The 16,270-nt window shown below is 38.4% G+C and overlaps 1 protein-coding gene across 3 annotated transcripts in view; it reads left to right on the top strand.

Moving 5' to 3' along the window:
* LOC121922611 (histone-arginine methyltransferase CARM1-like) overlaps window positions 1-16,270 on the top strand; it is a 63,763-nt gene that overhangs the window by 44,839 nt on the left and 2,654 nt on the right. For 2 of the 3 annotated variants that reach the window (XM_042452229.1, XM_042452227.1), the window contains exons 8-12: window positions 4,468-4,549; window positions 6,077-6,162; window positions 7,724-7,813; window positions 9,542-9,679; window positions 15,953-16,042. In XM_042452229.1, the coding sequence (XP_042308163.1) occupies window positions 4,468-4,549; window positions 6,077-6,162; window positions 7,724-7,813; window positions 9,542-9,679; window positions 15,953-16,042 (486 nt within the window). Of the gene's footprint in view, window positions 1-4,467; window positions 4,550-6,076; window positions 6,163-7,723; window positions 7,814-9,541; window positions 9,680-15,952; window positions 16,047-16,270 lie in introns of those variants that run through there. The other variant, XM_042452228.1, reaches the window with a different exon arrangement.

Consider the following 16,270-nt stretch of genomic DNA (forward strand, 5'->3'; position numbering starts at 1 on the left):
ATTGAATGAAAAAAACAAAACAGGTTAGGTAAGCCTTGTATAAACAAACATTTGAGCCTGCTACAGACCACTTGAAGATTTCTTCCAAATTGCATTCAGATGTGACTTTTTCTTTCATCAGCCTCCACTTTTCTCTTGATATAATTTCTGTGTTGATGGCAAACCTTCACATATTGTGTGTGTTATTTAGTTTGATATCTTGACATATTTGACTTAGCTCATATATTTAGTTCAGGGGTGAACAACATGTAGACCTCATGTGGCCCCATCCAGATTTCTAGCTACTTCCCCATGCTCTCACTGCTGCTCAATTTGTTGCAGGTGCAGCACTGAAAACAAATTGCTGTTTCTTTTTTTAAAAGTTGTGTTTTTCCCACACTCCTTGTTCATAAATAGAATTGCCATCCCAGAAACATTATACTACACATAGAAAAAGGTACCTGGGGACAACACACCTTGTCAAATGGAAAAATTACTCTTAATTCTCCTCCACTGTCACAGCAAATTCAACAGCATCTGTGATGGGCATAATCTCTGTCTCTCCCTCCACACACACATCTATATGTGCGTATGTGTATATAAAATTACATATGCAAGTGTGTAGATAGGTAGATCCTAATATGTTGATATCACTGGAGGTATAATTTGGACTTTAATTTTCCCCCTTGCACTTAAAACTCTTATACCACAGTTATTTATTTATTTATTTATTTATTTATTTATACTGTTCTCCCCAAACTGGGACCCAGAGTGGCTCACATCATTAAAAGACCAATACAATTTAAACGAGATACATTAAAACAGAATTGCTACAATATTAAAACAAATTGCTTATTAAAAGAATAAAAATACAGTTAGAAAGTTTAAATTGTTTAAAACACCGGTACTTTAAAAACATTCTGTTTTAAAAGCCTATCTGCATGACGGAAGGACAACAAAGAAGGGGCCATTTTGATCTCCCTGGGAAGGGAGTTCCACAGTCTAGGGGCAGCCCTGGAATTATTTTCTGTTTAGTTATGCAGTGCAAGCTGGAAAACACATTAGCAATTATTACTATGTTGAAAAATGTGTTTGGGAACAGTTTTCTAGGTACTGATGTTGTGGGCCTTCTAGTCATTTCTGACTTACAGCAACCTATCTCAGAGTTTTCTGGGGCTGAGAGTGTTGATTTCCATGGCTAAGTAGGGATTTGAACCCTGATCTTCAGAATCTTAGTTCATTGCTCAAACCGCTACACGACGTTGGCTGGGTGTGCATGCTCTTATACCCCACATGTCTCTTGCATGTGCACACCCCCCCTCAGCCTCTTCTTTGAAGGTTATTAATTTCCCTAAAATCAGATGATGCCTTAAGGAGACTATGAAGGTGATATTTAATGCATCTTTCTGCATGTGATCCCAAGAATCCACTGTCAAGTAGTCGCCATTACTCCAACATGCTTTCTGTGATACTAAAATGTAGTAGTAAAGTAATAATAATAGAAATAGGCACCACCCTCTACAGACAAACATGACAATCCTGTCAAAGGGGAAACCTTTACCTTTATCTTTTAATAGACTAATAATAAAAATACCCTGTGCTTGCCAAGTGAATCTTCAGATTGATAAAATCATCATGTTGAGTCATGTGTTTGAACAAGTCCATAACTGCTACATAGTAGTTGTATGCTAACTTTGCCACATATGCTAAGGTACCTCTTCCCCTCCCCCCCAGCATGGACAAGTGCAGTATTAATAAAAGATTTCAATGCAAGTGCTTTTTTGTTTATGATTTGCTTCGTACATGTGTGGGTGGTCTTTTTCTCTGCTTGTGTGTGTCTTCTGTAACAAATCAAAGAGGTTCTCAGACTCTGTACTCTTTGCATGAAAATTCCTATGCCAGTAATTTATTTGGATCCACCTGTTTTTTGTTTTGTTTTGTTTTGTTTTGTTTGTTTGTTTTTGTGGAGTTTTTTGCTGCAACTCTAAACAGAAAAACAAAATGATTCTATTCATCGTATTTTTGTATGGTTTCTGCCTCTTGTGTTATTGGTACAAGCTTAGCAATAAACGACTCAAACTGGTATAGAATCAAAGCTTTAAAGGAAAACTATCAACTAATTTGAGCTAAGAGTGGGTTTAATTACAGTATTTAATATATCATATGTTTGGATATACAACATGGATATTATAATTTTTTTAAAAATATATGAAATAGTTTACAGAAATAATATGGAATAGTTTACAGATCTCTGCTTCTCCCCAGCTGTTTTTTGTTTGTTTGTTTGTTTGTTTGTTTGCAGCCACAGGAAATCCAGTCTACCTATTAAGCTGTCCAGTCTTCAAATATTTCCCTCCTTTAATTTAAATAAATAGAGCAGCACCATACAGCATAGCCCTCCCTATTAAAACAAGTATGGAAGTTCAATTGTCTAAAAGCCCTGCATGTATGTCAGAGTACCCACTGAGTTCTAAATTTTGGATACTTAAATGTACCTACCCACCAGTGGAGTCCTTTTGGATTCCAGCTGAAATGAAAACATGGTTGATCATGATAATACATTTCCTTGCTCTTACAAAGCATACTATCCTAAATTTTATAATTACCGAACAAGCAAAGCAATTACATCTAAACTTTCTTCATTGAGGCATAATGTATGCCTGAGTTTAGGAGGGTGGGTTTTTCTGTCCTCAGACAGCAAGGTACAGCACCCAAATCTTCTTGTTGTTATCTTCTTTCTTTCCCTCTAGTCTCACTTCTTCTTTCAGGCTATTCACAGTGGCATTCTTACAGGAAACATTAAATTTTAAAAAATAAAGCTCCAATGCTCATCAAAGCCAAATTCCTCAGCAGGTTTTCCATAAGATCCACTTGTATTTTTACAGTATGATGCTGTACTCAGCAATCAAGACATTTGTAACAAAACTGAATTTCTTTTCCCATTATTATAAATTTTAGTTAACTGGAATTACCTGATTTTTTTAACACAGTCCTCTGAAAATAGCATTTTCTTTGAGGGCTGGTGGGATGGGGCAGTCTGAGAATTTGGATCTAGCAGGAATGACTGGTTTAACAGCATTTTTACTCAAAGTTTTCAGTGAGTTGTCTTACTTTAAAGTAGACAGTCTTTTTTCAAAGTAAAACAGGAAAGGTTTCTGACTTTAGCCAATAAACAGATTTCTAGAAGTGTTTGTGATATTTCTGGTGTCTTCAAATTGTGGCTCTAATTCCTAAGCTTATACACATTTCTTTAAATTAAACCTTGTTTTAAAATTTAGGACTTAACATCTTGGTGGCACATTTGCTTGAGATGCATGTCACTGCTAAAATCTTGTTTCCTCAGACTGCTGAATGCACAGGAGTGTTAAGTTCATCTTCTACATCTTCCATCCCTGATTAAAGTTGGTAGAATCTCAGAGGGTGGCATCAACATGGTGATTTTAGATACAGCTGTTTGGAATCTATAGTGATGGGAGGACCCATGGTTTGATTTGTTCAGTAGTGCCTTTCCCTGTTACGTGGTGCTTTTCTGAGGTCCTGTTGGCACTGGCCAGGATACTCTAGGAACCGTCCAGAGTATTCTGGTCCCAGAGCTGCCCCAACCTCCCTCTATTACTGCAGCCCTCCATTCTGATGATGGGTGGATGTTCACATGTGTGTCCTGCTGTGTTGTGCATCAATTGCTACAGCACATCACTTTGCTCTGGGGTCAGAACAGGGTGTCCAGAGACTATCACATGGATGGGTGCCTCATTCAGACCTCTGAGCAAGCAACCTGTGGTGGCAGTGGATGCACCAGCTGTCTAAGCAGGACACATTTCAAACAGCCAGCCAGAGGTGGAACAGAGCGCTCCAGATCTTCCTGAAAGATCCAGAGCAAACAAGTTGATATTTTAATGCGCATTAATGGGGTATACAGAGCTGAACAGGCTGGACATCATCTGATCTATTTTCACCAGACCCAAATTTTGGGTTGTGCGTTCAGTCTCTCTGTGGAGAGGACAGGGGGAAGCCATTTTATTTGGCCCATGCAGACAAGGCTTAACCAGCACATTAAGAAATTCTTTAAAATAAAAAAAAAGACATCATAGTGCTGTTTCCAGGAGAATTAAATGGCATTGCTTCATCATTACTTACAGAACTCATTGATCTAGTAGGGAGCTATTCCCCGACAACCTGCTTATTTGAGGAACTTGGGAGAAGAATAGATTTTGCAAATTGAAAAAGGGCATTGTGGTTTCGTGGTTTGTTGGAAAAATTTGCATAGATCTGTAAAAGTTCTGTACAGTATAAATAGATTTCTTTGCCCTAATTAAATGGTTAGTCCCAACTATCAGAAAATAATTAAATCCATGGAAATCTGGTAAGTCAGTGCTTGTGTACATTTCATTCATTCAGCTGATCTATTCTAATTGAGACTAAGAATTGGATTAAGGTTTTTGTATAGTTGTTTATTTCCTTTTCCTACAACTATTTTATTCTTTCTAGGTACCAACAATGTTTTTATGGAGTCAATCTGTCCAGTCTCCGTAATGCAGCTGTAGATGAATACTTCAGGCAGCCTATTGTAGTAAGTACATTTTAATTTTCTCTTTCATGCTATTTTTCTCTTCCCTATCATATTCCAAAGTTATGCTTGTTTTCAGCTAGAGGAGAAGTCCGGACACTGAAAACTCTGGATTCTATTGTGCATCAAAGGATGTAGGACTTTTTCAAGAGCCCCTTAATTGTTACTGAGTCCTCCCAAGAATTCACATACTACCAGTTTTGCAACTTTCTGACTGGATTTAGTATGTAGTTCTTGGTTTCTTTGTCAAACTCATGGCATATGTTAAATGGATCACTATACTTCTGTCCTCCCATCTTGTTCCTATGCTTTTAAAACCAAAAGTAGTCTGAGTAGACTATACCACCACAGGTTGGTTAGTTAATGGCTTCTTAATCCTTTTCCTTTCTGCCTTTTTGCAGTTCAAAAACTGACATTATCAAGCAGTTTTTTCACTTCACCCCATCCCATGCTGGTGAATTATTAACTTGCATAGAAGTTAATAATGATGTTGTGCACTCTCTGCATTCTCCAGCTGATCTCTCTTTTATTCCTGAAATGATTCATTTCTGAATATTTCAGGAAATATTTCTATAGAACCAGAAGTTCCCAACCTGCAAAAAAGACACTTGTGTTAATCTGGATTCAGTTCTCTTTTTATCAGTCAAGACAAAATCTAGGAATCACCTGAATCCACAGGTAGACCTGTGGATCACAGTCAGCAAGAAAATCATGAATGAGAAGCAGGAGCAAAGAAGTAATTTTATATCCACAATTGAGATTGATTTTACTGTTTACATTTTTTTCTGAATAATTTAGAACCTATTTAGATTTGCATTTTATGCACTGAGTTAAAAGCTTAGTTTTTTAAGTTCAATTTGTTCATCTGCAGTACTGTATGTGGTTCAGTTTGTGGTTCAAAACTTAGAAATTAGTCTTCTTCATCTTCAGATATGATACTACTTTTGTAGGGGGTGTGAACATTAATCAGACATGTCTTAGGGATGTGGTGCATCAAAAGGGTTGGCAACCACTGTATACAACAGAGGTAACGGTAACAATAATATATAATTCAGATGGTTGTTTTTTGTTTTTTCTTTACAGTTGAGAAGACTAGATTATCATGAATCTTGTCATTATTTTATTCATGATAGCCCCCCCCCCCCCCCGAAGAAATCCCAAATGTAATTTTGAAAGATTGTTCAGAGCTCTTTCAAGACAAAGATGATTACTGTTACATAGTTCTCACCATACATATAGTGCTGCTATGATACACCAAATGTTGTAGCTCATTGGAATTATGGCTAGAAGTTGCCTCTTCCTTTATGAATCCCTCCATTAAGACTGTCTGGATAGATTTTTGTACTTCACTGTTCCAGTTATACATAGTGCATATTCACACAGGGATACGAGGAATGTGAACGTAAAATAAAATAGGAAGAAGGCCAAGAGAACATACACCCTGTTAGAGTGGAAATTTTTACAATTTTTTTTACAATCTTGAAGCACCATTTGATAACATGCACATGCTTTTGTTTTTTAAACTTCTAGGACACATTTGACATTAGAATTTTAATGGCCCGCACAGTGAAATATACTGTCAACTTTACAGAAGCAGCAGAAGAAGATTTGCACAGGTTAAGTGTCTGGAAAGAATTTGCTTTTCCATCTCTATATCACACTCCCATTTTAAACCCTTGCTTTTTAGGAGATTATCACATGGCCATTTTAGCCCTGGTTGTGCATGGGATGGGATCAGGTCGGAATGGGGGAAAACGGGTGTTATCAGACAGTAAATTGCTGGTGCGCTGCAGCCTGACCATCACCCCATTACCCAGGTGCACTCTGTTGGGTGATTTTGGTGGTGCGGAAGCCTTCCATACCACCCAAATCGGCCTGCAGAGCTTGCCCAGGAGATGGGTGATAGTCGGGCAGCAGTACAGTAGCAATTTACTGTGCGATAACGCCCGTTTTTCTCCATTCCGACCTGAATCCGTCCTGTGCACAGCCAGGGCAAAAATTGCTGTGCAATAATCTCCTGTCTTTTCCCATTTATAAGCATGTTAGCAGCTGCACAGTGTGAGAGTATCCAGGTTTGTTTGTCAGTCTGTCTGTCTGTTTGTTGGTTTGTTTGGATAGACTCAATGGCACATTAAGAGTCTGAGTGTAGTAGTGTAATAAGCATAGTATTTAGGGCAAAATATAATTAAGTTTGAAATATTTACTTTAAGTGGTGACATCCACAAATACAATTACTGTATACAGAACCAATAGGTAGATGACATTACTTGACATATGTCCAACATTGTTCAACCTGTCTGGAGCTTTTTGTGGTACAGTATTGGGTATTGGTGTAATAAAATCAATCAAATAGAAATAGTAATATGAGGGAAAGATTTTTGCATTCAGTAGCAGGGGAGATTGATGAATAGGATAGACAGATTTAGAATCATGTGTTTATTTTTCCAAAATAACATTTCTGTAAAATAATTGTGGATTGCATACTAAGTGGTTTGTGGGGGGAGGGGGACAAGCATCATAGTTAATCCAAATTAAATATTAATATGAAGTAAAATCCAAAGCAGTAAATTAGTAAAAATTATGTTGTCCAAAATAGAGATTAGATTTCAGAGCAGTAGACAAGAGGCTAGAGGCACATGCATAATCTAATCTAGGGGTGGGCTACTGTGGAAGGCTAGAGGTGCACATTAGCACCAGCAGGAGACCTTGGGGGAGGCACCCACCACAGCACCCAGTCCCCCACAAAAAAAATCAATAATTTTGAGACACTGAATGCCCTCTAGGGGGCTTTCTCACCCAGTTTTGAGGCTTTTCTGGCTTCCCAGTGGGCATTTGGGGTCATTTTGAAGCCTTCAAAAATTGTAGTGATTTGTTTTGCTACCCAGTGAGTCCAAAGGGCTCTACATGTGGTGGAAATGCCCTCCAAGGCATTTAGGAGCAAAAGGTTGAAAGAAAAAAATGATCCTTGAATGTGTGTGACCCACAGCCTTCCCCCCCCCCCCCATTGGACTACAACTCTCAGAATTGCACATTGCCCTTATTACATGTTAAGTGGGAAGCGGGAGCATGTGCCTCATTTTCAAGGTAATTAACAATGAATAAACATTGACTTGATATTGTTTTAATTGTAGGTGTGTAATATCAGGTGATGCTAACTATTTTGTTTTCATTCTACAGAGTGGAAATCCCCTTTGTTTTCCAGATGATGCAGTCTGGTCTAATCCATGGCTTGGCATTTTGGTTTGATGTGGCGTTTGTGGGTTCATTGTATGTATTCTTCCTCATTCATTCCTAACATTTATTCTGAAATAACGTAAAGTGAAAGGCCCTTTCCCCTTTAACCAAATTAACCAACTTGTTCAAGTTCTTCTTCATCCTAATACATAAAAGAATAATCTATGTTCATACTTCTCTATTTTAGGGTCAGGCACATCTATTCCTACTGACTTCATTAAGGCATATTTGAATGGGAAGGTTGTTTATGTAGATCAAATTAGGTGTGAAACATTAGGAAGAATTTCTCTACTGTAAGAGTCACTTAGCAGTGGAATAGACTGCCTCAGAGGGTGGTGGGCTCTCTTTCTTTGAATGTCTTTAAACAGAAGTTGGATGGCAATCTCTCAGGAGTGCTTTAGCTATGTATTCCTGCATGGTGGAGGTTGGAACTTCACTAGATTGTCTTTGCAGTCTCTGATCAGTACATTTGTAAGATTCTACTAGTCCAGCAACATCTGGAGGGTCGCCTTTGGCTTTAGGGCTTTAAATCAATTACCAACATGATGAATTGTGGTTGGCACCAGATCACTCCCAACAAAGTTATTTTATAAATCAAAGTGGAGCCTGTGGCCTAGGACTGGTTCCAGTCAGTAGCCACTGAATTCATTCAAGTGACTGTGTTCTGAATTAATTAAAGTGGGCCTTACAAGCATCATTACATAGAACCCATTGTAGCAGTCAATGAGCTCCTTGGAACTGATGTATTCAGAGCTAGGAAGTAAAGTGTTGTAACGTAATGACCTGCAGGAGGTTATTTTCTTCTATAACTAGAGTCTGAAAATTGTATTTCAAAAATAGAGTAACACATGGATATGAAGTTACTTTGGTAGTGTAATAAGCAAACTGTTCTACTTATTTTTAGAGTCAGAGAAATTTAGGAGCCCCCAAACTGGCCAAAAGTCTCAGGATTTGATAGGAATTAAAGATCTGCTTATGAGGAGTAGTTTCTGATATCCACACAATGTTCTTCCTGTCCTGGATTTTTTCTTCTGAATTTCCTGTACTACCTGCAACTTTTTATTTCCCTTCAGGGTACTAGGCCCTGTTTTTTTAAATGTTCTGGGAGTTTCTGATCCAGGCTGTAAATGTCACATGTTTGTAACCATTGCTGCAGTTCTTCCAGATTTATTTTTGGGTGGTTCTGCAGGTGACATTTTGAATGGAGGTGATCTTTGCCACAAAGATTTTCCACTGACCTTCATTGTCTCATTACATTTCCAATGACTAGACTGAACATTTCTCTTCCTTCTTCTACAGTTATAATGCTAAAGTGATACGACTTTATATCACTTAAGCACTGTGATTTTGTGCCATTCAATAACAAAAAGTAATATACAAATAACAAGAGGCTTTCTCCTAAAGTTGCAACTAATAACAACAATTTTTAAAACCTGTAACTAGTAATGTGAACAAAATACTTGAAAAAGTAACTTCCCAAGCTTTGGACATTGTTATTAAAATATGTATGTATTGGCCTGGAGTTTAACATAGTGCTCTGTGTGACTGGAAGGAATATTACATTTGTAGAAGGAGTTCTTCTGTTGTTATAAGTGTTCTTCCTGGGTTTCTGTTCTCAGAACAAAAATAGTCAGGTTCCAGGAGACTATCTTCCTTCTGACACTATCTTCCTTCCTTCTGTTCTTTTACAGCTACCCTAGACTTTTAGCTTTACTTCTCTTCTTGATGCTTGTATATTTATTTAAGTTCTCCCTTTTTAAGGGTAACAGTTTGGCTATCAACGGCTCCCACAGAACCTCTGACTCACTGGTATCAAGTGCGCTGCCTTCTTCAGACTCCTCTCTTCGCAAAAGAAGGGGAAACACTTTCAGGGAAAGTCTTATTTGTAGCAAATAAACGGTAAGCATGCAGGAAAACTAGTGCTCATGTTTTGCTAAAGTTGTTCATTTTGTGGACTCAGCAGCAAGTAAGTCTCCACCCAAACAGTAAACCAAATAGGTTGGCAGGAAATGACCAGGACTTTATTGACTTGGCCCCAGCATTGGTCTGGATCCAGAAGTTGACCTGCATACCAGTCAATGTAATCCATACAACTCTACTCTCCTGCTGGATGTATCCAGAATGACAAGTGCAGGAATCCACTTAAGTGGGAGCAACTGTGTGTTTCCCCTGCCATCTGAGAGTGGGGTGCAGTCACTGGCCCCTGAGCTGTTCATGACCCTTTTACCTATGTCTCCAAGGTCCCATGTGGGGATCCCCAACTGGTTTGATAGGCACATAAGTCTATCTTCTCCAAACATGATCCAGGTCCCATGCTAAAACTTCCTAAGATTGTGACAGAGGTTATAGAGTAAGTACAAAATCTTAAAGTACTTAATACATCAAATAAATGGAAAGTGAATAGGGACAAATCTCAGACCTAGATGAACTGATAGAGGCTTCACCCTGGGAGTGAATCAGAGGAAAGCGTACAGTCAGCTTCATCCAAATCTGCTTCCATCCATCCTGGTGAAATCCTCTTGGCTATTTTTCCATAACCTGCAAAAACCACATGGGCTTCTAGGACAGAAAATGGGGTGCTGGCACTGAACATGTTCCCATCTGCTGCTGTGAGCTACAAATACGGTTCCTAGTAAGTCAAGGATACCATTTTGGGGTTATTCAGAACATCTGTAGTATATGCGTGATAACAGAAGACATTGGCAAATTGATGGAAATGACAGAATAGGCAGTATGCTTTATTTCTCAACCCACAGTGTAGAAAATCCAGTCCTGCTGTGTTCATGTCTCAGAAACAGGATTAGTAAAAACAAAATAGTCATTTATAACATCTGTGCCAAGTTAATTTGCTGCACCGACATTTTGCTATTGCTGTTAGCATCTCTTTATGTATTTGAAGCAAAATTTAACAGAACAATATTGCTTTCAGTTCTACAGAGGGAATACATCGGGCAATAGCAGTGTTTCTTTTCTTTTTTTGTTTTTGTTTTCTTTTTTGGTGTAGCTTCAATTTAGTCATTTTTAAGAAATAGTAATATTTATCAAAATAGTTAGCAGATTTGTCCTTTGCTTTGAAATTGCCTGCATTCTTTGATTTCAGTTTCTCCTTGCCTCTCAATATAGAGAGAAAGTCAGGTATGGCCTCATTCCCACTTACAGATAAATCGATGTGCAATCCGAATCAATGGATCGATTCGACATTGGATTGTGGTTTATACTACACTTGCCTTGATCACATTTTCTGGCATCAAAATAACCCACTTGTGGTTCGCATTCATGAATGAATCAATTCAAATTGATTTGGCTCCAGCCAGTCGAAGGGCAAATTTGAATCGATTCCAATCTGCTTCTGGTTCACACTTGTGTTGAATGGATTTGCTGAAAAAGATTCAGAAAAAATCAGCATCAAAAAGACGCGGGTTAAATGGGTCTGGTGCATGGCCCCCCTCACCAAATCGTGTCAACGAATCGACTTAAGTGGGAACCAGGGTCGTTTGAACCTGTTCAAACTGAATTGCGATCCAGTTTAAAAGGTAGTGGGAATGAGGCCTATGTATGTATGTGAGAGTTCATCCTAAATCCTCAGTGCTTTTAAAGCTTTGTACTGATACACAGAGCAAAATTAAGATATTCAGGGCAATTTCTGGCCTCTGTTTTAAGACTACTGTGTTTGTGTATCACTGGGATAAAACCAGTACTTCAGGGTGTCTAGTAATACAATCAGAATGCTTCCTTTACATTGATAGCAAATACCCACGTGATGTAATATTGTTCAGTATGCCAAACATTGTGGTTAAAAGTTTTTCTATAAAGGAATCATATTGCTCTTCCTGAATACCTCCTTTCAGAGATGAAGAGTATCAGTTACTGGGCTGTGGGGTAGAAAAGCAGTGTTTTCCATAGCACGATGCCATGATTAATGTTGTAAACATACCTGTTTACAAAACTGTTACTATAGCAATATGATTTGGTTGCCAAAAGCCTCATTAAAGGCCAAGCAGTTTGGCTGCTGTCCTGCCTGTAAACTTGATCCTGAAGAAATATGCATGTAGACCTCAAGAATACTTTGGCCATACGAACAGTTTGAGACCTAGCAGGTATTTTGGACTGCAGGGACAAAAAGCTATAGAAGGAAACAAAACCTCATAGATCCTTGATAGAGCTGTCACTTGTCTAGCTTCTTAGGAGATTATCACATGCAAAAATAAAGCGACTTACCCATGCCAGGATGCAGTCATTTACAGGATGCAATAGGGAATTATCGCACAAAAAATGCCACTGATGTCACCAGGCGACTGCATCCCGGCTCCCAACCATGCTCAGCTGGCCAATTTGCAAACATGGGGAGCTTGATTTTTTGCATGTGATAATAATCTCCTTAGTGCCTTATGGCTCATCGAGAAAGGGAAAAAGTATCTGGAAGTATCCAGAGTTTCCAGTTCCTTTTGTTTTGATTTTACCTGCATATTCCTAGGTCTGCATCCTTCTTGAAATATCCTGGCTTCCTTCACCCACCCACTCCCGCAACATGGTCTTCCTCCCCCCCCTCCCATTGATCACCTGTCACAGTTAGACTCAAGCAGTGCATCAGAAATTGATTCGCACTAATTTCCACTGAGCCATTATTGTTGTTACTATTTGGTCAAAGTGCTAAAGCGCTTTAGCAATATTAGACTAGTTAAATATTAGGATTAGTTTGCTTTGGTGCAAACATTCCTTTCTTCTTCGTGGTCTCTGCGAATCACACAAATGGGTTATTTCTGCGCACGGTTGCTCTCTGTTGAATCTGTGTCCTGAAAACAATAGCTATGCTTACTGGCAGTGACCATCTTATCTAGACCCAGAATAATAAGTAAACAGACAGCCAAGTAGAGATACCTTTTGTTTCTTTTTAAAAAACATATCTCCAGAGGATTAGCTTTGTTAATTCATTACAATAAAACATCATCAAGTTGATTCTACATTAGCTGACCAGGATTTTGCATACAACCATAAAACAATCCAGTACCATATCAAAACATAATTACAGTCGGCCCTTCTTATACACTGATTTCTTGTACATGGCTTCAAGCATCCACGGTTTGAAAATGTTAAAAAAAAGTATAAATTTCAAATATCAAACCTTGATTTTGTATTTTTTATAAGGGACACCATTTTGCTATGTCATTTAATGGGACATTTTCAAACCATGTATGCTTGAATCCGTGTATAAAAAATCTGTGTATAAGAAGGGCCGACTGTATCAGTTTTTTGTTTTGTTTTGTTTTTTGAGGGAATAGTGTCTCTGATATGTACAAAAAGAGGGCCAAGGTACTGAGCTCTCAGGTCCAAATACAAAAACATTCCAGAAAAAAAATAATGATACAAATCTTCTGTCTTTCTACAACCATATGGGCACTTTCTGTTGGTGTTCGATATGCCATCCTATCACCCTTTAACTTCCATTAGGTGCAAAATATTTAATCTGCACTTAGAATGGTCTTAAGGTCATATGGGCAAGTAAAGGCTAAATGAGGGGGCAATCTTTCAGGATAAATGGTGAAATTCCTATATAAAGTAAGAGAACAGCAATTACCCACTACTGCAGCATTTTCCTGGAAATCAATATGAGCTAAGCGTCTTGTAATTTCCAGTCGGATGCCATTATAACCTTTTGCAACCAAACAGTTTTTTTGAAAATCCCAAATTAGATACAAGATGACAGATTTTTATAGCTGGGGGTTTGGGCCCATTTATTCATATGCCATTACAACTAAAGTAGAAGCCAACTGAAAAATTATCTTGAGCCAATAATAAATGGCTGCTTTCTGAGCCAACATGTTAACTGAACAGCATGCAGATTTCATATGTATGACTGCCTTTGGGGAAGAACATTTGGAGACTCCCAGAGTTCTTGTTAGAAATTTATGCTGTTCTGAGTCCAATACAGCCACATCTGAGTGGACCCACACTGCAGCCCCATACAGCAACTGGGGCAGTAGCTTACTGTTGTAGAGCTCAAGAAATGGCAACACAAACCTAGCACCAGAATCTACTGAATATCAAAAAATAGCATTAGTTGTTACATTGGCTGATACTACAGTACCTTTCAAGTGTGTAGACCAGCATCCAGAATCCTTAAATGTTACTCCTAGTTCTTTTATAATGACTAGCATGCTCCAATTGTTGGTTATTAAGCTGCCATTGATATTTCTGCCTTCTCCTTCCAAACACCATGATTTTAGTTTTTGAATAATTAACCTCTAGAAATTATTTTTCACAATATTCTCCTAGAGCCCTCAAAAGCCTACGCAAGTCCACTTCTATAATAAGAAAGAAAGTTGGCACCATCAGCATAGAATAAGATAGGGATATCTTTATCCTTCATGCAAGAAGAGAAAAACTTTGCATCTAACAGAGAAGAAATTATACCATTAATATATAAATTAAATAAAAGAGAGGTGAACGGGTAGCTGGGTCGAACAGCCTTACAGGAATGGCTTCTGAGACACTGCCAATAGCAATTTGTTCTAATATATATACTGGAATTATTATACAACCCCTGGATTGTCTTTAATAACCTAAGGTCATTATTCAAAAGGGTCAGTTTATGCCACAAAAGTGGCCATGATAATAGAGTCAAAAGCTGCCCTGAAGTCCACAAAGGCTTCAAAAAGAGGGTGGAAAAGTATATTTTTCAATAAATGATTTAAAAGAAAACACTGGCCAACTGTTAATTTACCACGAGAGAAGCCAACCTGCTCCTCAGCCAAAAGATTTTCTGCAGCCACCCAGCTCTCAAAACAAAGAGGGCTGTAGCACTTTAAAAATAATAAAATTTATTCTGAGATCAGTGTGAAAGCCCAGAAAAGAGTTCATGGGATTTAGGGGAAATATTTTATAGCCTCTTGTGTCATATTTTAGTATTTTAAATCACTCTTCTAACTAACTAAGAGTAATGCAAATTACAACAACAACAACAACAACAATAATAATTTATATTCCACTTTTTCCCAAAGGAATCAAAGCAGATTCCAACAATATAAATAAAACATCAAACAATTAAAAATTACAATTAAAAAACCCCCAACACCCCAACCATCCCCCAATCATAAAAACAGTGATCAACTCATAAAAAGAGATTAAACGAATATTTAACTTATCATTCTGGAAAATAACTAGAGGTTTTAAATTTTCCCCCTAAATCCCATAAGCTACATATACTATTACTGTCTATCTATCTATCTATCTATCTATCTATATATCTAAAATGCATAATAGTATACATTGAGCCACTTTACACTGAGCCAACCTCATGTAGTAGTATGGCGACCATGGTTCGAATCCCTGCTCAGCTATGGAAACCCACTGAGTGGCCATGGGCCCAGAACAGATGGGCCTTGGAGGCACCCTCGTCACGTGCGAGGGTTGCCTGGCAAGTGGAGCGCCCACGTGCCCGGCAGCCCTCACATGTTGATGGGGGCACAGCAGGTGCGGCACGCCCACTAGAGGCGGCACATAATGGTGACATTGCACTGTGCCACTTCCAGACAGGGCGGCACAGTTGTGATATCATCACGATGTCTCTTGCCACAAAGAGGAGCTGCTTCTGGGCACTCCTTTTTTGCTCCGCAGGAGCGCCACACAATTTGGTTGCTGCGGCGCTCCTGTGGAGCAAAGAGAGGCTCCGGGGAGGCGCCTCTTTCTGTCAGTGTGTGCCCCGCCTTGGGCAAATAATACTTCCTCAGCCTCAGAGGAAGGCAAATGCAAATCTCCTCTGAACAAATCTTGCCAACAAAACCCTGTGGATAGAGTCCCCTTGGGGTTGCCATACCTCAGAAATGCCTTGAAGGCACACAACAAGAAGATGTTCTTACACTGCTGCAAAACCACTAGTTTATCCCAAAATCCAGCCCTCTCAGGATTAGATAAAGGCTCAAGGTTTGCTTTTCAATGCAAACCCAGTACAGTATTGCAAGCCCAGCTCCAAAATTAAACTACTGGGTCTCTTTTAATGTAGGACAGGTCTGATTAATCTATGAAAGATTAATCAAATGTACAAATTAGTACATTAATGCCTAGTTACACGCATCAAATGCAAACATACTAGACTGCAATTTAATACAGTTATGCTGATACCTATTATAGCTGTAATATGTCATTTTTTCATTATGTTTTCCATTTTCAATATAGGCAGAGTTATGACATCCAGATAGTGGCCATAGTGGATGAAACAGGTTTTAAGTCAGGCAATATCCTTGATTTAAAGAATCCATTTTTTAGGTAAGTAATGCTGTTGGCTCAGTTTCATAATTATTATTGAACTGTAAAATTTGTCTAGAGAAATCTTTATTTTATAAATGATGTACAAGGTGTTCAAGATTGTCCCTTCACAGAAGCTATGAAAAATCTGTTACTTTTTATATGCTAATAAAAGTATTTTTTTAAAAAAACTGTTACCTGTTAACATGATACAACTTCAAAACTTCAATACTGTACTAGAAAATACTT

The sequence above is a fragment of the Sceloporus undulatus genome, chromosome 2, assembly GCF_019175285.1.
Source record: "Sceloporus undulatus isolate JIND9_A2432 ecotype Alabama chromosome 2, SceUnd_v1.1, whole genome shotgun sequence".
Classification (NCBI taxonomy): Eukaryota; Metazoa; Chordata; class Lepidosauria; order Squamata; family Phrynosomatidae; genus Sceloporus; species Sceloporus undulatus.